Source organism: Cygnus atratus, chromosome 8 (genome assembly GCF_013377495.2).
Source record: "Cygnus atratus isolate AKBS03 ecotype Queensland, Australia chromosome 8, CAtr_DNAZoo_HiC_assembly, whole genome shotgun sequence".
In the NCBI taxonomy this organism is placed as follows: domain Eukaryota; kingdom Metazoa; phylum Chordata; class Aves; order Anseriformes; family Anatidae; genus Cygnus; species Cygnus atratus.
The window spans coordinates 26,008,452-26,031,928 of record NC_066369.1 but is presented as its reverse complement, the minus strand read 5'-3'; the positions used below and the strand labels follow the sequence as shown (position 1 = coordinate 26,031,928).

Genomic DNA, 23,477 nt, shown 5'->3' with positions numbered 1-23,477 from the left:
CTGCACTTGCCGCTCCGCGCTCGCTGCCCTCCTCCCGCGGCTCCGCGCTCCCCCTTTTTTAAGCGCAAACAATCGCTACTTCTGTTTCCTACGGACACCAAGCCGGTTTCTCTCTCTCTCTCTCTCTCTCTCTCTCCTCTCTCTCTCTCTTTTTTTTTTTTTTCCTCCCCCCCTTTTTTTTTTTAACCTCATCAGCTTTTTTTGAAAAGAAAAAAAATTTGAGCGCTTTTTGAGTTGAAACACCCGCCCACATTTTAACGGCAGAGATTTAAGGAGGCGCTGCGGAGATGCGGCCGGCCGGGCAGGAAGGCCTGCAGCCAGCACCGCCCGCCCCTCGCCCGGCCCCGGCCGCGGCCCCGCCGCCGTTCCCGGCCCCGAGCGGCCATAGCGGGCAGGTCGCTTGTGGCAGCACCGCTGAGGCCTAGGGGGACGGAAACCCGGGGAGGGGGGAGAAGAGAAATAAATACACGGGGGGGGGGGGGGGGGGGGGGGGGGGGGGGGGGGTCGGCCCCGGGAGGCGCCGCGCTGCCGCGCTGCCTCCCGCCGCCACCTGCCCGCGGGCACGGCCCCGCTCGGAGCACCCCCCCCCCCCCGCCCCCGGCAGCGACCCCCGGGGTCCTGTCCCCGCAGCCAAGGTCGAGGATGGAGGAGGGTCAATGTCAAGTTGTCTCGGCGCCCGAGGAGCGTTTTCGGTGCTTTTGATTGATTCGAAAGTGCCATTTTGAGGGGGAGCCGCGCACGGCCGCCGAGGAGACGCGGCGGGACTCTGTGTGCCTTCAGAAGGGGACGGAGCAGCGAGGGTACGGTCCGGAGCTGTCGGTGCCGTCCCGGCCAGCGGCGTTTTGTGTCTCGTGCTGCTTTAATTGCTGACTTGCTTTGAGTTTCAGGGAGCCCCGGGAGGCTGAAGCCTGCACGAGTTAACCCCGCGAGAGGTAAGAGGCAGCGGCGCGGCTCCCTGGCGAGCACACGGACCTGAGCCGCCGCGGAGGCGATCCGCCTGGCTGCGCTCCGCGGGGACGCCACGGCCAAGTAGACAGGGAGGCGAACACGCGTGAGGCAGCCCGGGGGGGGCTCCGTGACAGCTTCCACAATCGCATGTGGCAATTGCTGCGTGGCACTGGGCTCGGCCGGCCGCTGACAGCCCGCGGGGACGGCGCGCGTCCAGGGCCTGAGTCGCGATTATCGCCCCGCTGGAGGCATCAGCCGCTCCCCGGGGCTCTGCCGGCAGCCCGGCAGTGACAGGGGGTCACAGCAGCGATTGTTTGTGCCTCTGGCTCCGCTTTAACCTTCGGTTGCTTGTCGCTTCGCGATTTTCCTGCGCCGATTCCCCGGGCCGCTCTTGCTTGCGAGAATAGGAAGGTGAAAAGTAGCGAGCTGCCTCCAGGCGAAGCAGGGAAAGCAGCTGTGCTCCGAGTGTCAGCTGGCCCCCGGCCGCACTCCCACAAAAAGGGGAAAAATAAAGCGTTTTTAAGGGCCTTATCACGATAATTCTCGGTCACAAGTAATAGCGCAAATAGTTTTGTAAACAAAGATATGAATTATATTTTTTCCTTAAAGATAACTCCAGAAATATATGCGTATAAACAACACCTATATATTAATTGTTTTTCTGCACGAAGAAGGAATCAATATGCAAAACAGAGTTTGCAGTCAGGCGGCTGTTAATAGACTTATCTCTTGACTAATCGGTGCCTAAAATTCCTAGTTTTGGTGGTGTTACCTATTGCTGATTTACTGCAGAATCGGACCTGCGGGTCTTACGAGAGTCTTCTACTAATTCTTTCGATTTATGGTTAAAAAGAAAGCCCCCATCTCCTGGTAATCACGTCACACAGCAAAAACAATTAAGTAAACTGTAGCTGGGATGCTGCAGGCCTTCTGCAAGTAAAATTGCCCAGCCAGAAAATGCCGTCAAACCTCCTCCACGGTAGGGGCTTCAAAAGCCTTTCAGAAACCTTTGCAGAAAGAAGCGTGTTCATCATAATCATTTCCTTTCGACAGTGGTAAAGATACTCCCTGTAAAACAGAAAGAGCTGCCCTGAACGGCAGCAATAACACCTTCTGGAAGGCGACTTTGTCACTGCAGAGCCTAAACTCACCGAGTGTCCCCCTGTAACCAGCCTGACACTCGCTGGAGGAACAGCCGTAGGGCTGAGCAGAGCGAGGAGCTGTGAGAAGAATAGAAACTTTCATTGTGACTTTCACGTGAACTTCCTGTGATACGGGACATGTTGAGCTTTTCACCTTTTCTTCACACTCTGGATCAAATCCTTCCTGTTGTGATCTAATATAGATATCATTATTTAAAATATTACCGTAATAGATGTGAACACTGTGTAACTTATCTTGACAGCACACCTATAGCTCAAATCCAAGCCAGGAATTAACTGGCTTTAATCCAATTTCTAAAACTTGCTTTTCAGCCTTTATTATAGTTACTCTCTAGTAATGTGTGGGTGGATTTGTCTGTAATTTAGCCTTGGCTGTCACTGGCATTGCACCATACCTTGTACCTATTACAGAACTGTATGTAACATCAAACTGAACAAAAGCAGGTGTGAAGGCAATTATTTTATTTTATCATCCCTATATTCGGCAGTGGGGAGCTCGAATTGTTAAGCTAACACCGACGAGTAATAAAAAAGAAAAAAAAAAACTTTTGGGAAACCTTGCCAACGTAAACTGAAGCAGGAACACGATAAAATATAATATTTAACTTATCTGATACTCTGGCTTTGCATCGTAAGTGGCGTCTTAGTAGGGCTTTAAGCCACCTTGAAATTCTGCATGGTTATGCAGCAGCAAGAAAGACACCGAATGCGTCCTGAAGATGCCGGTGCCCAGCAGCGCTCACCGACAGGCTTTAAACAATCCCTCACCTAGAGGAGCTCCTCCTGGGAAGACGGACAGTCCTGCAGGTACGGTGAAACATCTGCATTCGCTGCACGGGGCTTGCATGCGGTGTTTGCTTGCTCTTCCTCCCTGAGTCCCGCTCCTCTTCCCTGGTGGGTTCTGCCGAGACTCGCGGCGGTGCCGTCCTTTCCCCCTCAGCTCTCCCTTTTATTTAGTCAGCAGCAAGCACGCAGACCGAAAAACTCGTGTGTAAGAGCTCTCACCGATGCGAACAGAAAAAAACAATTAAATAAAGAACTGTGATTCCTCAAACTGGGCAAATATCTTCATTCTAAGACAATATTACCACAGTGTAGCTCTGCTAGTTTTCACTAGTAGGAGAAGGCTTGAGGTACGTGTGACCTGGGGTGGCCGCGACACCCGTGCTGGGCGATACGGGTTGGGACAATTAGGAAATTTTGGGCAATTAGCAAACTTTGGACAATTAGCACATCGGTGCCCGAAGGCGTGTCGGTGTTTAACGCCAGGGCTCGGGGGTTGGCTGGACGGCACCAGGCTGTGGAAAACCATTCCTGCAGCCCCATCCGCTCCCCTTCAGGAGCCGGGCACGGCACGTAGGGCACCTCACGGGGCGAGGCGCGGACCGGCCGCCTCGGGGACCCCTGAGGGCCGCTCGGGCGCCCCGGGCTCGCAGGGCCCCGTTAGGCCGCAGGCGGCGGCGCAGCCCCCCCGACTCCCCCCGCGGGGCCGCCGCCCGCCCCCTCACCCCCCCGGCGGCTCTGAGGGGACGGCTCAGCCCCGGCGGGCCGGGCCGGGCCCTCCGCAGGGGCCTAGGGACGGCCGGGCCGGGCCGGGCTCCCCGCGCGCGCTCCCGCGCCCGCCTCCCTCAGCGGGGCCGCGCAGCAGCGGCAGCCGCGCGCGTGAGGCCGGGAAGGCGCCGCCTCCTCCCTCCCTCCTCCTCCTCCTCCTCCTCCTCCTTCCCCCTCCCCTCGCAGAGCGCTTGACAGGAGCGCGGTCACGTGGCGGCCGCAAAGCGCCGCTTTGCGACCTCGATGACAGGCAAAGTGTGCGACAGGCGCGGGGCGGGCGCGGGGGGGGCGCCGCTGCCTTCTCCTCCTCCTCCTCCTCCTCTTCCTCCTCCTCCTCCTCCTGCTGCCGCCGCGGTGCTGGCCGGCCGCTGAGCGAGGCACCGCTGCCTTCATCCCTCCCTCTCCTCCTCCTCCTCCTCTTCTCCTCCTCCTCCTCCCAGGCCCGGGGCCGCGGCGGGATCCCGAGCGGCGCCCCCATGAGCCCCTAGCCCCGAGCCCCGGGTGCGCGGAGGGAGCCGGGCAGCAGGCGGCCGCCATGGCGTCCAACACGGACCGCGAGATGATCCTGGCGGACTTCCAGGTAGGCGCCCTCGCCGCCCGGCCCGGGGCTCGCCGGTGGTGGCTTTCTCCTTCCTCCGCGGCCCCTCCTCGCCGCTGCTTCGGGCTCGGCGGGGAAGGGGCGGCGAACAAAATGTCTCCCCTAAACGTCTCTTATCTGAACAAAAAGCTTTTATTTTTTTTATTTTTATTTATTTATTTTTTTTTTTTTTTTGCTCTCCGCTCCTTCCCTCTCTCCCCCACCCCGCCGGCTGTGTGGCAGCTCGCTGGGGGAAGGTGCGGGGAGGCCGCCCGGCTCCTCGCCCCGCCGGCCCTGTCAGTGCTGGGGTGAGTCACCTGCCGGGGAGGCGCAGCCCTCAGCGCAGCAACTCAGCTCCCAGCCTGCCCCAGCCTGCGGCTGCTGCGATGGTGGAAGAGTCTCCCCTCCCCAGTCCACGCGACGCCCTGTTTTCGTAGACAGAAAGAGTATGCCCCCACAAGTTGTCTGTTACCTTCCTCCTTCCCTGCAAAGTGGGGGTAATTTAACTTCAAACTCCTAAATCGTATTTTTCTAAGTCTTTCTCTAAGTGATGGCTGACGTTTGTTCAGAGGCCTGGTCAATCTCTTCACTATATCGCTTCTTAATATTGCCTGTCTCCTATATTTTTTTTATCTCCAAGAACAAGTAAGCAAACAAGTGGAAGATACCTGAATTTGTAATGGTGGGAGGGCCAAAAGTAGCTTGTAAGGATATCAGCTTATATCTGAATATCTTTTTAATATTGTTTCTGAGTCAATATATCTTCTTTAAGCTTTGTCTGTTTGCAGTAATGGGTCTGTTGTGGCTCCATTCTTGGGCCACATTGTAAAGCTGGTGTCTGTACGTACCGCTTTTTAAAGAAGCATCTCTCAGCTGTCAGCTGGGAAACCAGCTTATTCAGTTTTTAAAAGAAAAAAGAAAAGTTACCCCTCACTCTGTGTGCGTGCGTGTTTAACAAGGATGTTTCTTTGGAATTACAGGTGGTGTGACCGTAGTGTACATTACATAATTCCTCTTTTGCGAAAGGTATCTGATATCTTCCTGACGTAACATGCGGAGTTCCCAGTTTCCCAGTTGATAACAGGGGAATGCTTTCACTTCTGGTACCTGAATACATTACACTCATTTATTTAAACATTTAGCGACTGTTTCTATAGTTGTCCTTTATTTTGCTGTGCTTGGAGATATTTTTGTGTGTGTAAGGAGTAACATCCCTATTTTAAGGATGGGATTTCATAGTTCTTCCAGTAATAATATCTTGCATAAAAGGAGACTGGGACCCCGTTTCTGCATCTGTGCTAGTGGAGACAGACTTCTGTGGAATCCCACGTTACTAGCTAGACCAGGTTTGCGTTCTGGAAGCCAAGACAATGATTCAGTTAGTGGCTGGTAAATTTAATAAGTCTTTTAAATAGGGTTTTCAATCTGTATCTCCTTTCCAAGTTTTCAGTGGCGATGTTATTTTGCAATTCTGCAGCATTTTTCTGCTTGGATTTTGAAACCGGTTAACAAAGGTATAGGAGCAACTGCAGTGTTTGGTACCATGAAGACAAGTAAGTATTATTGCAAGCCTTCAGAGTGGCAGTGGAGTTGCAGAAATCGTTTGTAGATTGAGGATGACATAATGCGCCTGACACCCAGGAAGTACTTTACTGTATAACAATGCTTCTGTAAAAAACAAGATGAAGAAACCTCATTTTTTTTCCTTTCCCCCTTTACTTTTCCTCTTATTTCTGCCATCAACTTTTTCTGTTTCACTTTATTTTTTTTATAATTCTCAAGCTTCTCCCGGACTTTGAAATACTGAATGTCAATTGTCATGCTCTAAGCCTTTAGATTAGTAAAGGATAATGCCAGTCGTTATTAGGCCACGTATGTTAAAGCTGTTAAAAATGGTGAAGGATTTGGGGTATTTTAAATACGTGATGGAATTTACGACTCATTCCCTACAATTTTAAAATGGAAAATAAAATGTGCAAAGTATTTCTTCATGGTTCTGTCTTTTGTATTTTCTGTACCTTTTAATAAATATATTTATCAGAGTTATATTGCCATCATCTATATTTGTGTGAGGTATCTTGTTGAAGAATGGTGTATATGTTGAAAACTTTAAAAACAATTTTCTCTGGTTTTGTGCAGCTGATCTTTGCTGAGTGAAACTGGGAGGGAAACGTCATCAATGTTTCACACTCACCTGTCCCAAGTTTCTTTTAGGAGGGATAGAGCAGTGGGCTTTGAACTTTAAAGCATGAAAGGCATTTCCCTCCCCATAAATTTTTTTTCAGTGAAGTAATAATTATACTAATGTTTGATGCTTTTGGCAAGCATTCATGGGCTTATTTTATATCTTTCAAAATCATTAGGGACGCTTCCATTAGTTTCAGCTAGAGCAGGATCTTGTATTGCATTTTTTTTTCCCCATTTAACTCAGGTTGCTGTAACAGGTTATTTCTGAGATACTAGGGAGTGTATTTAAATACTTAAATACTTAAAAGCGTTTCTACGTATACACATACATTGAATAATTTTACAAAAGACCTTAACTACAGGGTAAAACACCATAGGTGATCTACCAAAATATTTTTTCTTAATGTGTCTTAAAAAACTTAAGCCTGTTCTGTATGGTTTATAATTATTTTTTTTTCACTCTTTTTTTTTAAATAAGATTACTTTATGCTACCTGGAGAGTACAAGGCATGTATACATGCACATAGGCTGTATAAGCAACCTGTCTAACTTTTCCGTCTCAGGTCCTCACTTAGGAAAGATTATACATGGGTAATCTGGTTGGTTTTCAGTGGAAGTAGCTACGTAGTGGAGTTAAACAGACAAACAAGTTTTGGTTGTCTTACTAAATGCAATTCAGAATTTCTCCACAAAGTGTCATTGGCATGTAGGAAAAATTCCACAGAAGGAAGAAAAAAAAATCGACAGCTTGTGCTTGTATTCTTTGAAAAGGTAACTGCGTTTGAATTGGTAAAAGAGAGATGCTACAGCATACCTCAAATTCTGTGAGAAATAAAAAAGAGGTAGAAATTATATTCCCTATATCTCTGTTCTTCCATTTGTTGTTTCTAATTGCAAAATGTTCTTTTGTCTCCGTTAGGATACCCAGGTAGTCAAGTGATACAAATATTCATAATCTATGAGGTTTGGGGTTCGAAGAGAATTGGTCCCCGCAGTGCGTTAGTCCACTTTTCATTATAAAGAAGGAAAAACCATTGCAACTTCAGTTGCAATTGTGAACTCAGTTGCAAACTTCAGTTGCACTGAACTTAGTTAAATTGGTGCAGTTGAACTGTTCAGGAATGAAAAAAAAACCTTTTTAGTATTGGCAGGAGTGTCAGATGTAGACACTTAGGTATACTTGCACCTGAATTTTAGTTTTGAGAGCTTCCCTTAGGATGGGGGCTAAAGGTAACAAAAATATCTTTTTGTCTGGGTGAATTATATCCACATATAGGACCACTTGAGTCATACCATGTGGTGGTCCTCAAAAAAAAGTCCTAAATGTAGAGTGGCCTGAAGGATTAACGTTTTTCATTGACCAAGTAAATAAGTAGTTCAAGATTGGTCTGGGTTGGACGACTTTGGTGTGGAATGGTAAAACTCAAAATTCCTTGCTTTCACTGAAACGACAGGTATTTAATAGTGTTCTTCTTCTGTCTTCCATCTATATTCATTGTGAAACAGTTGTGATATTTTTCTTTTTAAAATTAACTTAAAAAAAGCGTACCAGGCAATAGAGTGCTTTGGTATGATTCGCACACACATATATATACATAAAGATATTTTTTTCAAGATTCACCTTTGTGTCATTTTTTCTTCATAAAAACAGGGGTTTGTGGGAGGAGCAAGGGGGAATTGGGAAGGAAGAAAATCATTGCCAGAAAGGTGAGAAAGCCTGCAAGATAATCCATGTTTTAAATTATCAAATTGGTCGTTACATTGATAGATCAGCCTATGGGGTTTTATTTTTCTATATATTATTTATGTACTTTTAAGATTTAACTGTAATTCAAGCTACTCATTTCCTTCTGGAATGGTCAAACTAAAGAAACTGCAGAATCTTTATCACTTGGAAGTTAACACAGTGCTGTTAAATAACTGACAGGATACGTTTGTGAAGGTTCTTTTTTGTGTGGTTATGAAAAACATCAATTTGTTTTGGCCCTGGTTAAGATTATCTGTGTTACGCACACAGTTTTCACTATCTAATGGTAAATGTGCAGAACCGACGGGTGTATTCATTTTTTTTTTTGAGGGTGCTGAGGGAGCTTTGCTTTCTGTTACTTGGTAGTTAATGTCAGCATGAAAATTTGATGGGTGAAGAAGGCAGGTGGGTGCAAGAACAGCTTCAAGTCAGGACATTCGATTCTCGCCCTGGACTGTGACTTATGCTGGGACTGGAAAGAGCATTTCAACCACTCGCTGTAAGGGGAAGCTATCCCCTAAGGGGTTTTGAGCCCATAGCAAAGTTGATGTCCTTATAATTGTTTGCTAAAAGAAAAGGTGGTGGTGTTTTGTCATGAAGGCACTGGAGCAGAAAGGACTATTCTAGATTTCCTTGATGCCTTACGTGAAATGTTTGGAAATTCACTTGGAACAAGCTCCTCAACAAATGATAGGTGCTGAAGAGGCATCCAGTCCAAGTTGAAATATTTGGGAAGTTGTCCTCAAACAAAATGCAGACCTCCAAGACCTACAAACATCAGGAAGGCTACCATGGCACCCAGGTGTCTGGTTTTGTGTGCGCTCAGATCTGTCTGAGCTTAAAACCTCACCCTCTCGCTCACAAAACCTACCAGGATTCATGTTTTTGTGTGGCCTCTGGAGAACTGTATGCAGCAGACGCTTCCAGAGCACGGCCGCTGGACTTGAGTTCTGCAGCTCTCCGTGGGAGCTGGAAGGAAAGGCAGTTCTGTGTAGGTCAGAAATGGGGGTTTGGGAGAGGCAGCTTTGTTTCTTCTTCCCCTCATACTGAGTATCTTCAGGTAAAAGCGTGAGTTTCTAATAGTTAGGTGCCACGATGCTCAGCAGTGCTTCACCTGACTTTTTTTTGTGGATGTAGCTTAGTATATCATTAGATAAATTTTAAAATGGGGTAGTTTTATTTCTTAGGGAAATTGTGAAATTTTAATTTTATTCTTGAGTAAACCTTAGGACACCATAGCATATTGAAATTTATACCTGTGATGCCTCATGTTTTACATCTTCATTACTATTTCATTTAATCCTTACTGTTTTTTGTCATCTCTTATAATTTTGTGCATTACAGAGTCAGTAGCAGCATTGGAACCGGTAGTTGGACCTCTTGGTTTGCAACACAATTGTTTTTTTTTGCTCTACGTGGCCTTAGGCTCAAGAGACGTGATGAAAGCATGCTGTGTGTTTACTGCATCTTAGTTTGGTTAGTTTGATTGTCATTGTCTGCTACCAAGGCCATTGCTTATATTAATTCATTCCTTGTCTGTTTCTGAAGATTTGACAGTTTAATTTCTTTAGATGCTTCTAGAATCAGCCGTAAGCCCAAAGCTTTGTTCCTAGTTTGATTTCCTTGTCAGCTCTCTGGCCTTTAAACAGGAGGTGAAGGGGATTCCAGAGCCACAAATAAGAAATGGGAGTAAGAATGATGTCCATTTAGAAACACAATAACTCAGGTTTTTCCACCGATAGCTGTTCACGGAAAAGCCTGCTGATCTCTCTTACACGAGGACAGATATTTAATTAGAAATACTCTCTGACATTTATGGAGAGGAAAGAGGATACTATGATTTGTGTACATTACAGCCTAGCTGTAAGAACCTAAATAATTTACCACTGGAGCACTGATTCATCTTTAGAAAGAGGTTTATGCAGTTCTTTTCATTCAATTACCTTGAAAAGAGTTCACATCATAGTAGTCGTGTCACTGTTTCCATCAGCCTATTCATATAGGTATTTGGGTTAGTAGGTCACTGAAACAGATCGAGAGGTGATAGCTGTAGGATCCTTTTTCAAATGCCATGACAACTAATAGGAGATATAATAAGGAAATTATCAATTATATCTATTCCTAGGTATGTGCTTTCATTGAAAGAGAATGAGAGTTATTTGGCAAATTGAAAATAAAACGTGTGCCTAGTATTTCTCGGTACACAAGGATCGCTTACAGTAAACATGTCTGTTGAGCTGATGTTTTTGTGTGGAAGGGGGTGTAGAATCTCCTATCTTAAGAGTATCGCATTGGAGTCGAAAGTCTGAAAAAATAACATTTCCCCCTCTCTTTGGTCAGTTCTCATGGTTCAGCTACCATTGCATGCCTGGTTTTCATGCCTTTTCCTCCTAGGAACAGGAGTTAATAGTTCATTAAAGGACCTCTATGGCATTTTTGGATAGAATTTCCTATTTTTCTAGTAAGTGGCTGTGTTTGTGCATTTGCGGGGCAGCCATTAGGTGAGTCCTTTCTTTTAACTGCTGTAGGAACTAGAAGCAGCCTAGGTAAACACCTAACATTTTATTTGTCCCTCGTCATTAGGATGAAAGGAAATGACTTGCTTACTGGCTGGATTGATAGCTACTAATTAAGTCCATTTTTTAGAGTTGACTAGATAATACGCAATTGTTAAAAACAACTCAAAGAGGAAACTAAGGCCCTAATGTATGGATTAGATGTTATTTGGTCTATCAAAGCAGTCCTATACTGGTCCTCTATGTCTAACTGGTTAAGCAGGTCTTTGTTCTGTGGGAGTAGGTACGCTTTCAAAAGGTACTTCAATAAAACTGAAGTTCTTAAGACATTTTGAAACCAGAACAGGGTACAGCAGCCCCTCAGAGGTATTTTGTATTGGTTTCACATTTTACCTATTGCAGGAAACAATTTGTAATGACAAGAACTCTGAAACTGAGTCATCTCTATTTTTTTCTTTAAAGGTCAGGTTGTTTGTGTGAGCAAATATCAAAGGTGCCGTATCAGCTCGGATCGAAGACCCAGCTTGCCGAGTGTCTTATCTGCAGCAGTGGCTGGTGGCTGATCCGTAGGAAAGAGCTGTAAGAAACAGGATTTGAATGGATTTACTCCATCCTCGTTTCTGAAAGTCAGCAATTTAAGAGCTTGATGATGGAATTTGCTATAAGACTTCTGGAAATAAACTGTGTCAGTTTGAGTTAGCGTTGAGTTCTTCAACTGAATGAGTTCTTTGGAGACCTCTGAGCAGTTTTATGATACGTCAGTTTGCTTTATAGAAGCTGTGTTCGCTTTTCCTTGGTATGTCGTTATATATATTCATGTATACACAAATTCTATTCTGCATACTTTACTGGAGTCTCTACTGTTCCTCATGCCACAGAAGGCAAAGCTGTCTGAGCAGTAAAAATCTTAACCCTTTCTGGTTTTCCCCCCTAATAAAATTCACGAAAAATCTGGTGTCCACAATTTAGGAATGGAGGGTTGATGTAGCATTTAAAGCTGGCTAACTTAAAAGACGAGTCTGCTATAAATAAGTTTGTATTCATAAGTTACTTTAAAATTTTGGAGACTGTCTTCTGGTCTTGGCCATTAGTTCTGTATGTCTCTACTGATGCTTCAGAGTGAGAGTTCTGGGTAAAGAGAAGCTTTGTTGCAGGATGGTTCCCAGGTTTCTCTTTAGTGAATATGAGCAGACAGAATTCATTTAGCTTTCCCAATATGTCCTTACCTTCCTCGCATACTTTAGTATCTTCATCCTTTGGTCCCAGTGACCTGCTGGCAGTCTTCCCTGCCTTGATGCTTTTAAAAGCTTATGTATTTTTTTTGTCTTTAGAGAAATGTTTTTTTCATGGTCTTTGTTGGCTTGCATTGTAGTATGACATGTGCTTTGCTAGGATTTGAATGTTCTTCTATTTTTCTATTTTGGATACCATTGCCAGGTTTGACAAATCTGTCCATTCCTTGTAGTCCTGTACCAAAAAAAAATGTGAAAAGTTGAGTAAAGCGTCTTTTTATATATATATATATATATATATATATATTAGTGTTCTTTCTTTGTGTTTATCTAGAAAATAGGTTTTATTTATTCTTTAGTTGCTTTTGAGGTTCTGTTCCTTTTGAGGCAAGGAGGAAAAAGGAGATGATTGCAACTATCCAGTAACCCGGAGTGTTTGTCTGCCCCCTGTTTACCTGTTTTATTTTCTTATGTGCTAATGGACAATACACTGTAAGAGCAAAATTATTGTGAGTCAGGAAATCTTGGGCTTTTCACCTTCACTGAGATGCTTTTGCAGATTAAGCAAGCACAGAAAACTTGTGATAATCCAAACTAAAGCATTTTGTAGTTGGATGATAGTTGAAGAGAATGGGGGCTGTCCTTAGTCCTCAGAAAAGACAGCCGGGTTTAGTAGTCCAGAGCACTAATTAACGGGTACTGATTTTTGTTTTGTTTTGGTTTTTAATTCAGTTTGAGCCCTGCTCTTTGTGTGTAGTGCAGAGAACATGTGGCTTAAATGCTGAAGTGTTAGCATGGGGCTTGGGGGACTGGGGTTCATGTCTTGGCTCAGCTCGTGGTCTTCCTAGGGATGTGCCTTCATTGTATTTTGGAAGCAGAATTTGTTCCAGAGTCTCCAGAGTGTTCAGAGCCTGCTGGAGACCATTTGAAAGTGGTTAGCGTGGTGCCAAGTTCTGCTCAGAAGTGGTTGGAGCTTCACACTACCAGCTCAGACTTTGTACCCTGATTGCTTTGTTCAGAAGGCTTGCAGTCATCTCAGAGCGTGGGCAAAGTTCACTCTTGTCTGCTTGGTAACCAGTAGGTGGAGAAGTCTTGTGCGACCTTCAGAAATACCTTTCTTTTTTTGTGTTCCCCTCCATTCCTTCTGTAGAAAGGGGCTAGTGATCCCTTGCTTTAGGGTTTTGTTTGCCGTGGTGCTCAAACAGTACAAGGAGGAACCTTGTGAACAGGTGGGGGTGCGAGTAGAAATGCATTGGGCAAAACTTCAGCCCGGTGTGTGTGCCTAAACCCTTTCTAGGTTTCTAACACTGGTAAGTGTATTAGTTTGCTTTTGTTAAGTGAACAGCTGGCGAATCTGCTTAAGTTTTACCAGATGGTCTCCAGAGGTACGTAAAAACAGAGAAGCATTCTCATCTCTTCATTTCAATACTTGCAGTAGGTGACCTTTCAGTTTTTGTCTCAGTCGATATGCCTGGATGTTTTATAAATGTTTGTCTAAACCAGAAAGAAGTAAAAGTTGATTTAATAACCACAGGTGACTCATAGGAAGAGCAGCCTCACTTCGGTAGGGTTGTTGTGAGGTTAGAACGATGGGAGATGCCGCAGAGGGGCTCGTGGGTTTTGGTGTGGCGGTCTGGGGAGTTGGGCTTGAGGCTGGTGGGGCCGTGGGGTGAGAGGTTCCCAGGTACCAAAACCTCTCCGTGGTGTGTGGCTGAATGCGCTGAATCTCTTTAAAGGCCGGAGGGGCGTTACATGTGGAGCCTAAATCTGGTATTATGGCACTAAAGCCTTTACTTGCTTGGCTGAGTGGATTGGTTTAGTCTCACCTGTTTTAGGGACGCGTGCTGTGCGTTGATTCATTTGCTCTGAAGTAGTTACCACTGTGACAGAGCCTGTGTGAATTTTCAAGAGAAGTTTCTCACTTTCTGGTTATGCCACAGGTGAATTACTGCCCTGAAGCTTTACGGGTTTGGGCAGACGTCTAGCAGATACTGTGTTGGAGAGGGAAGTACGCAAGGAGGTGGCGAAGAAGGACATTGCCTATGTTTCGGGTGCTATTAGGAGCAGCTCCGAGGTTTCCTTAGCTGCTGCCCCTGAGAACTCTGCTGTCGTGGGCAGATCTGCAGCCTGTCCTTGAAAAGAGTTCTTCGTGCTCCTAGTGCATCTCGTCTCCTGAGGAGTAACGTACTGAAGGGACAGTGAATTGACTTTAACAGTATTTGCTCTTTGCCAGCGGTTTTGATTTCTCTATAAAAACTCGTATATCTTTATGAAATAGAGAGAGCTCCAGTTGTATTGCTAAATCTAATAACGACAAAGCGTTGGATACTTCTGAAAGGAAACGTTTCCTAGGGTGCTGTCTGTGCAGTGATGGAGATGAATTGCGCTGCCTTCCTGGCCTTTTGTAGGAGATGCCAAAGGGTGGAAGCTTGTCTTCCCAGGTGATATGGCCCATTGAATCTTGTCGTGCCTTAATGTAGTTGTTTCTCTGGACATTGTAGTTTTGTATGAATATTAAAAAGATGGACTGAGCTACAGCTGCAACAAAGTGCTGATGACAGAAAGCTCTCTTCCCCTCTTTCGTCCAGCACAGGAGAGTCTGTATCAGCTGTTTCAGTATCTGAGGACTGGGCATTGGACTGAATAATGGTAGCTTAGCCTTGCTCTGAGACAGATGGGTGTGATGTTAGTGAGAGGAGAAAGTCTGTAGCTGACAACTGGTGTGAGTCTGCCCTGCGGATCAGTTGTCTGAGCTTGTTGCTGTGCGGGGTACTTGGAGCTGTGGCTCCAGTGTAATCCTTTTTGTTATGTGGGCAGAGCTTGGTACCTGTGTTTGCATCTGCCCTGGGTTACCGCAGGAGCTCCTGCTGAGGATGTAGATGGCAGAGTGTGTGTGGAGATTAGCTGGGCTCAAAGTGATTTTTATTTCTTTTTTCCTAGCTAGCTTTTAGAGGAGCGAATGATGCTCCATGTAACTCACTGCTGTCGGTCGGTCTGATTTTAATGGCTCTGAACCCGCAGTGTGAAATGTTGGAGGCTAAAGCCTAGGCTGGGTTGGGTTAGGGGTAGTTCCTTTGTGGGGAAAAAAACATAGTTACTGTTGGTAGCCAAAGGAAATACAGAATTGCTCAGCAAAAATGTTGAGAGAGGCAGACCTCTGAGTCATTGCTATCTAGCTGCGGGCTGTTTGGCTCAACCTGGCTGTCTGGATACGTTTGACTACTGCATTGTGCCTTGGCAAGAAGGGGAAGGGGCCACAGGTGAGCTGAGAGTAGTGAATTCTGCCTGGCTGCCAGATACCATTTGCTCCCCGCTTCTGTGCAACAGATGCCACCCACTGCCTGTCAGGGCAACAGTAGCCCGGCTCTGTCTTTGAGTCAGCAGCAGCTGCTTGCTGCTCGCCCGGCGGCTGCAGAAGTAACAGCCCGGCTCTCTGTGTTGGGAGCAGCAGTTGTCTCCTCCGCTTCACCGCGTAACAACTGCCTGGATCTCTGCAGCAGGTGCAGGAGGAGCATTTTCAGCAGCAGCTGCCGCCAGATGGGGAAGTCAGCTGCTTTCCTGCGATGTGGAGGTAGGCTAAAGCCTTCGCTGTTGAGGTGGGGGGTCACAGAGGGGCTCAAAACCCAGATCCAGCTGTTATGCCTGCCAAGGTCAGGCCGCCCTGCGAGGGCTTTGGAAGAGCAAGTCTTCCATCATACATTATAGCTTTCTGTAAGCACCTCCCAGGTTTGTCTTGGGTGCCTGGAAGTCTGTCTGCCCTGAAACTTTTCTCCTGTTGAATTATGTCCTCGATGGCTACTTTACTTTTTAATGGTGATTAAGGTTGCTTTAAATTTAAAAATTGGACCCCTAATGGGTAGCTGTGAAACTTTGCCCTAAGGATAAGCTCTCTGTCAGTAACTAAGGTGATGGTTAAGCTGTGAAGCTACCTGAAAAACATTTTGAGAAGAGCTGTGAAATTTTACAGTATGCAAATCTAAATCTGGCTGGTAGAAACACACACCTGGTATGGAAAAGCAGGACACTAAGAAAGTTATTTTAACATTCGCTAGTGTTATCTTCAGAGTCTGTGCTTGTGCATTCAGTGCAAACCAGTAGTTCATTCATCATCATATTCATTTTCCTCTGAAAAATCCCAGAAGAGATTCTCAGTCCCTAGAGAAGTGCTGTAGCTGCTGTGAAGGGTAATAATGCTATCCTAGGTTGAGAGGGAATTCAGAGAGGAGGTGAATGCACTTGTTCAGACTTTTCCTCCCCCTTTGTCCTTCAGATAAATTCCTTGGTTTCTTTTTGGTGTGTAAAGGTTTGCAAAATGGTAAACCTTGGAGGTTTTTCCTTTACTCTGGTAGTTTAAGTTTTAAACTTTACTTGGATGATGTTCTGGCTGTTGACTGAATCAGAATTTAGTACTTTACTAGTAGGAATTTTCTTCTGAAATATTTAATGTTTTCTATTAAACAGGTCTCTTATGAAAATAAATCTGAATTAAAAATCAGTTAAACTGAATCAAAGCAGAATTCTCAGCATCACTCTGCATAATAACAAATGTGGTTTTGCTTTTTTGGAGCTCATACTTTCCTATATTTTGAAGGTTTTCTTCTCGTTACTGTATTTTTTTTTTTTCCCTTGTGTAGAATGAAAAGCATAAGAAAGCAAAACCCACACTTTCTTTATGTATTGTAAAGAAGTAAGCCCTGGGATTCTTAGTCTGGCTTCCTAAAGAAGTAAGGCATATAGGAATATGGTACCCAGGTGTCCCTGCAAATAACTTTTGAACCCAGGTACTCCTCCCAGTGAAATTCTTCCAGATTTCGTGAAAATAGAGCCAGACAGCCTGGAAAGAAGACCATAAGAACAAGGCTTTATAAGTATGCCAGCCACAGGAAAAGCCTAAATCAGCACTTGCAATTAGAGATGAGACACAAACCCAGAAGGAGCAAGACTTTATTAGTTTGGTTGCTCACAGAACCTGATGGTTTCCTGTGTTATCTTCCCGAAGAAAAGAAAAGCAAGTGTAGGGCAGGTTGTGCTGGGACTGATCTCCCCCTCCAGAAGTCCTTGGTGACATGGTTGTCAGCGAGGACTTGCTTTGTGTGCTGCTTTCTTAGGGAAAATAAATGAGGTGCAAACCAGATGACTTTCTTGAATTTATAATGCAGGAAAGAAACTCTTTTTTAATTGTCTTATGGATGTTTAGACCAGTGGTGGAACATGACTTGAGGCAGAAATTTGTATGTGAGAGTTTGTAGTGTCTGATTCAATTCTTCATGTTGAAATGTTATTCTGAAGTCACAGTCTGCTGTGAATGTGACGTTGACACATGTTAAGGAAGATCTTAAAGCCTTGGTTTTGCGGTTAGGTTGAGTAGCGTTCTTTCATCCATTGTCATTCAGAAATGTTTGTATTCTTTTCTATTGACAACCAGCAAAATTAGTTAATCAGGAAAGTGAAATCTTAATTGATTTTGAGCAGTTCTTAAAAGTGATTGTAAAATGGTCCAAGGGCGTTCTACAAAACTGCTCTCCTCGCTTATTAAGAATCGTGTTATCTTTCTTTAACACCTGTAAACATGGAGACATGCTGGTTGGAACCGTGGAATTCTTTGAAAAGTCATGTAGGGTTTACAGGGCTGATAAATTGCAAATAGTGGCTTTTAGTTTCTAAACCAGCCAGATTTTAAGTATATTTCTCTTTGCTGTAAATAGAACCTCAGACTGTCACTTCAGCAAAACTTCAACTGGCTTTTTTTTTTTGTAATTTCTTTCTTTTTGTGTCATACCTTTGTTGTTGTAAACTGAGAGAAAAGTCAAGACCGAGCATGGAGAATGTATGACCTGATGGCTTTGTATGTCTTGGGAGGGAGCGGGAGAAGAAGGGTTTTCTTCTGTGTTCCCATCTCCCTGCCATTTTCCTCTCTTAGCACATAAAGGAAAATGATACATCTTTGGAATCGGGAAGACTGATCTGTTTGCTGCTGCTATCTAACTCTGTACTAGTGCTGTTAAAACGTTGGATGTTTTTTATGTAGCTCATATAAAACTTATTTATATGAATGTATTTTTATTCTACTGTGTGGTGGAGCAGAAGGAACGCTATTGTGCTTCAGATCTTGTAAAAGTCTGAACTCATCTGTGTGCTTGAATACTGAGCATAGCTTTGATTATGATGAAAGATAAATTCCAGAAAGAAGTGTAACTGTGTCCGTTTCTTCCATCTGATGAAATACATCTGATATCATTCAGTGTGAATGGTAGCAACTACGTGGCAGAATGAATAGCAGCGCTCTGTCTGCTGAAGTTGAATAGTTGGAAAGGTACTGATATCAAAAAAAGAGAGGGTGCTGGACCAAGGTTTTCACTGAGCAGCAAGGTGCTCTCTTGCATTTGGAATTAAGCTCAATTTACAGTACCATTTCGATGGATGTTACCACTACTTTAAAAATCCTGTTGTATTACACTTCTTGAACTATTATTCCAGCCAGTGCATAGGGCTAGAACGATATGCAAGCTTTTTATCTGAAAGGAAAACACTTTAAATGTTCCATTAGATAGTCTTCATCTTAAATAGTTTCACAAGGGTGCTCCTTTGCACTTGGATTGATCAGAAAGTCACACCTGCCACCTTCTTCTCCACTTACAGGGCTGTGTAACACCCACAGTGCGTAGGGATATCAGGCGATGGTGGAAGCTGTAGAGTTGGGTTTGGTTTTAGACAAAAACCAACTCAAACTTAAAATAAGTATTTTTGTAGTTCTTTTAAAGTAATATGTGTTTCAGAGTTGTGAACCTAGAAATCTCAAAGCATGTTTATGAAACAGAACTGTTGTCCTAAGTTACAAACAACTACTTGCTTCCGCGTGTGGCTTGCTCGAGGTTACAGAAGAATCTCCTGGTGGAAGAGGGAACTATATCCAAACCTCTGGATGTTTGAAATTTGGAATCTGACTTTTGCAGTATCCTCTCCTAACAGAAGGGAAAGACCTATACATTTCCTGTCATTCTGCTAAAATTAATTTATAAGTATTAATAGTTATTTTGATCAATGCTTTTAATTCAGTTTACTATTTCTTTTTCTTTTAGGCATGTACTGGTATAGAAAATATCGATGAAGCTATAACTTTGCTTGAACAAAATAACTGGGATTTAGTGGTAAGTATTTTAAGAAAATGACTTTAGATCAACAGCAACGTGCCATCTTGCTAAGAGACCTATTATCTTTATTTCAAATTTGCATGTTTCTTATGGCTGGGGCAAACAATTTGTATGCAGACTCTGTCTGGTCTGCTAAAGCCTCATTGTAAGGTGACAAAATACTGAGTTGCACATACCCTGGAATACTTTGATTGTCTTCATGCCACTTTTATTTGTTTCTTTTTCTTTCTCTGAATCAGCATTTCACATCGTGTTTAGTTTCCTGTTTGTTTAGTCCTATGCTTCATTTTCTAAGTAGTGTAAGTAAGGTGGCATTTTTGGAAGACACCTTGCATACGCACACAAGATTTTTGAGAATGTAAGTGCCTGTGGAAAAAATAACAACTTCTCCAATTCTTAATATATTTTTAATTTGAAAATGAGATACTTGCTCCTCTATTGCTAATTGACATGCATAATTCAGGTTAAGGCTGCACCTGATTTAGATTTGGTATTATCCAGACACAAACAGAATAAACAGCAAGCTCATCCTAAGAAGACTATTGTCTTGTTTGTAACAAAGTTCAGTGTGCAGACAAATATGGGGAAAATAAACAAATAAAACAGGTTTATATATTTTAAGGTAAACTCTCTGCCCATGTAGAGTTATCAGCGTGATTATCAGCATAAATAAAGAAACTATTAATTCATTTCCTTAAGGTGTAAAAATATAAACTAAAACAAAGTGATCTTCCTTTAAACTGCAATACCTTTTATTTCCTCTTTTTTCTTTTCCAAACAAGTGAACTGAGCATCAATCCAAATGATCAGAAATTTGCTTTAAAAATGAATAAATTAGTTTATCTGAAACTGACTTTGGATACAGTTTCAACTGTCTGCCACATTGTGCTTCCAAAACATTGTTTAGAGTATTCTCCATGTTTTAATGATTACAAACTAAGTGTCACAGGGATGGTGAAGTTTTAAGCAGTGTTTGCGAGGATGAATGTTGTATTTCTTTTGAAGCACAGTGATTAAAATGACATGTGATATTGTAATCAAACTCTCTGTACTCCAGTCACTTGAAGCCTTGTGTTTAAAGTTAGTATTGGCCGAAGTATACCACATCTTTATTTGCAATGTGTCAGAATATAAGCAGGAATGAGAAAACGGTGTGCGTAAGGGTGTACCTATCATGTACGTGTCTTTGCCAACACACGTTCGGGTTTTCCTGTTTAGAGTGGTACTGTTAAAAACATCCTTTGCCACAGTAGTTTGTTGTGTTGTAGTGGGGGCTGTTTTAAAAGTTAGTGTTTGTTATGTGAAGGCAAAGAATGCCTTATGCATTTTCTCTAGGTCTTAAGGTTCTCAATATGATGCATTAAATCAGCTGAATGTGATTCTGAGGGTTTTGTAAAGTGTATGGTTAACATACGGTAAATGCTCACAGGTGATGTTGAAAAAGAGAATTATGATGAAAAATGTTAAAAACAACTAAGTGGATTTGTTTTTATTTATTTTTTCTTTCGAGACTCCAGAATGAGCAGAAAGGGAGTGGAGTACTCACAGCTATGAGAATCCCTTTCCATACTTCATTTTATTAGCGATGATTAAATGATCTAGAAGTAGAACATAGTGGGGAAAGAAGTAATGACCCAAAAATGCAAGCTTAAAAAAGGCATATGGAAAGTAAGAAAGGAAAAATAAATTAGGGATGTAAGAGGTACTTCAGGAAAAGTGTCTATGAAAAGGAAATAGTAAGTTGTGGAAGAAAAATAAACGAATTAGGGTGAATAAAAGTGACGAAGATGCCCTAAGACTGTCATTAGAAGGGCATTGGCTCTTTATTTTATTAAGAGCAACCTTCATCTAAAAAGGATTGGAAACTAAATTATGCAGAGGAGTGAGGAAAGAGGAGGGAAGACAAAAGAAATATGAAGGCAGAACGTAAGAAGAAAAAGAGTTTCTAGCTTGAGAGAAAAATAAACATCTCATTGTTAGGCAAGGGGCTTTAGCTATTCAAAAATCAAAGCAGCACATGAAAAAAGGTTCATGACTTAAGAGAAACATAGGGGTTTTGTATTTTAAAATTGAAGTTGTAGAATAAAATTGTAATTTTTCCTGGTATGTGAGCTTATTTTTTGAGAGGCTTATCGCATAGGTCTTTAGTGTGTGCGTGTAGTGGAGTTGTGTGTGTGTGTGTGTGTGCGTGTCCCTGGTGATTCAGTAGGCAAGTACAGAATCAACCCCAAGAAATGAGGGAGGAGGGAAGGCTTTGTTTTTGATTAAACCAAAAGGTCTTGGATGTTTTTAGCTCAAATGAAATTTTTAAAAATGTATATGCAACAAACATCATGCTACAAGTATTATGTTTTCAGGTAGTTTTTTGAGATTTTTTGTTTGCACTGTTGCAGTATTCCTACTGCTTGTTTTTTCATACTTTTTTTTTCCCTGGTCTTGTTAGTAGATTTTAGCATCGAGTGTTAAAATGTCATGTACATCTTTGCTGTTACTTGAGTGAATGTTGCTGTGTTTTTCATTTTTTGGACATTAGGTCTTACTTGTAAAGAAAAACAAATATTGCCTAAGGAACTCCTTTCTTGGTTTAGTTGTTCTAATAGCCACCTTTAAAAAAAAAAAAAAAAAAAAAAAAAAGAATGCATCTGAATTCTTTTTTCTTTGTAGTTTAGGATGGAAACATCAGCTCTCTATTTTTGAACTTTTAAAAATCCCATTTCGATCCCCACACCCTTAGAAGTCTTTATGTCTCTTCCTCTATATGGGATACTTACAGATAACATAAACAACCATTAGCTTATCTTCCACCTGGAACCAAACAACTTGGATTCAAACCTGAGCTGTGTATATTTTTAGTGTTCAAATCATGTTTGTAGCTGTTTGAAGGGATACAGGAAACTGTCATTCATGAATGTTGTGTTGGCTGTGTTCAAGTGCTGAAAATCAAGTTGATCATGCGAACGCTGTAGAGGAATTCACATGCAGTAACAACATATGATCCCACCAAGCAATTCATGAAGTTTTAGCAATCTTACCAGTAATTAGTTTCCTACTGTTGCATATGACTTGGCCTTTGTGGCGTTCTTCTGCATGAAGTAGCTTATTTTTTTGTGTGTGTATTGGAACACAGTAGCCTAATTTCTGTCCTTATTTAAGGCCAAGAAGTAAAAAGTTCTCCGTGTCACTGGAAATCTGTAAGATTAACATAGATAATACAGTGATCTCTTTAATCTTCATCTCTATGAAACTGTTTTTCAGTAAATGGATCCAGCAACTCTTAAGCCTGCTGGGATTGCTAATATGTTCTTTCCTGAGTGTTGTTTCTTTGACATCTATCAATTTACAATAACGTTTAACATCTGAGGAAGCAAAAGTTAGGAATTTGCGTGCTATAAAGTTTGATGGTTTTATAGCTTGTTCATTCAAACTATGGCCTTCTGTTTTGGCATTTGAAGGTAAGAATGACAATATAAATGTATCTTAAACTTTGTGTAAAGACAATAAAATAAAAGTGTGAAAAACCCCAAGTATGTGTCTTTTGAAGTGTTTCTGATGATGGTCTGTGTTTGAAGGAAATGACCTATTAATGCCATAATTTGTAATCTGCTTCTTGGCTCTATGTGATATGGCCTTCATGCACATGAGGTTGTTACATGTGTGATAATTCTGTTCTCCTGATATCAAATACCAGCATCTGTGAATAAACCTAATCTCCTGTACCTTTCACCGATTTAATGAAAAACACAAATCCTGCACGTGTAACAAGACTTTATATTCTCTGCTGGTAGTCAGAACAGGATTTTTGGATAAAAAACTGGATTCAACATACTTAATTTTCTACTTTTTTCAGTATGACTATTCCTGTTGTTACTCATTTGGAGGTCACTAGTTTAAAGTTGTTTTTATTTCAGTCTTTTCCAGTAGATGTGGTGATATTAGGTACTGCTTAGCATATCACTTTAAGAGGATAGTCATTTTCATCAAAATAAAGGTGGGGTTATCCCATGTTCACTTCACTGTAAAAATTGTGTGTAATTAAAAAAAATCACAAAAATCTCATGTTTTTATTTTCAATTTAGATTCTTGAAATGCCCTTTGTGCCTTCCTGCTATACTTAGCTTTGTTGTTCCATGCTCAAAGCACAGTATGATTGCAGTGAAGCCAGCAGCTGAGTGCACCTGGAAATGACTTGCAGTTTCTCTCATACAGAGCTTCCAAGAATCAGCTGACAAAAAGCATTTCTATACCTTGGAAGGAGAAAATTGTACATTTTGAACATCTGTTTTTATAAAGCTTCTACACTCAACTATAAGTTTTTGCTTTTTGATGGATAACTTGAACAGATGATTAGTTCACTTTTTAAAACCTCTTAAATCATTATTATTTGTCAGGGCTTTTAATATAAGTA

The 23,477-nt window shown here is 42.7% G+C and overlaps 1 protein-coding gene across 1 annotated transcript in view; it reads left to right on the top strand.

Moving 5' to 3' along the window:
- Positions 1-3,856: 3,856 nt before the first annotated feature.
- Positions 3,857-23,477, top strand: part of FAF1 (Fas associated factor 1) — a 161,281-nt gene continuing 141,660 nt past the window's right edge. Inside the window, exons 1-2 of the mRNA XM_035537385.2 lie at positions 3,857-4,242; positions 19,001-19,069. Coding sequence (XP_035393278.1) covers positions 4,198-4,242; positions 19,001-19,069 — 114 coding nt within the window. The 5' untranslated portion in view covers positions 3,857-4,197. The remainder of the gene's footprint in view (positions 4,243-19,000; positions 19,070-23,477) is intronic.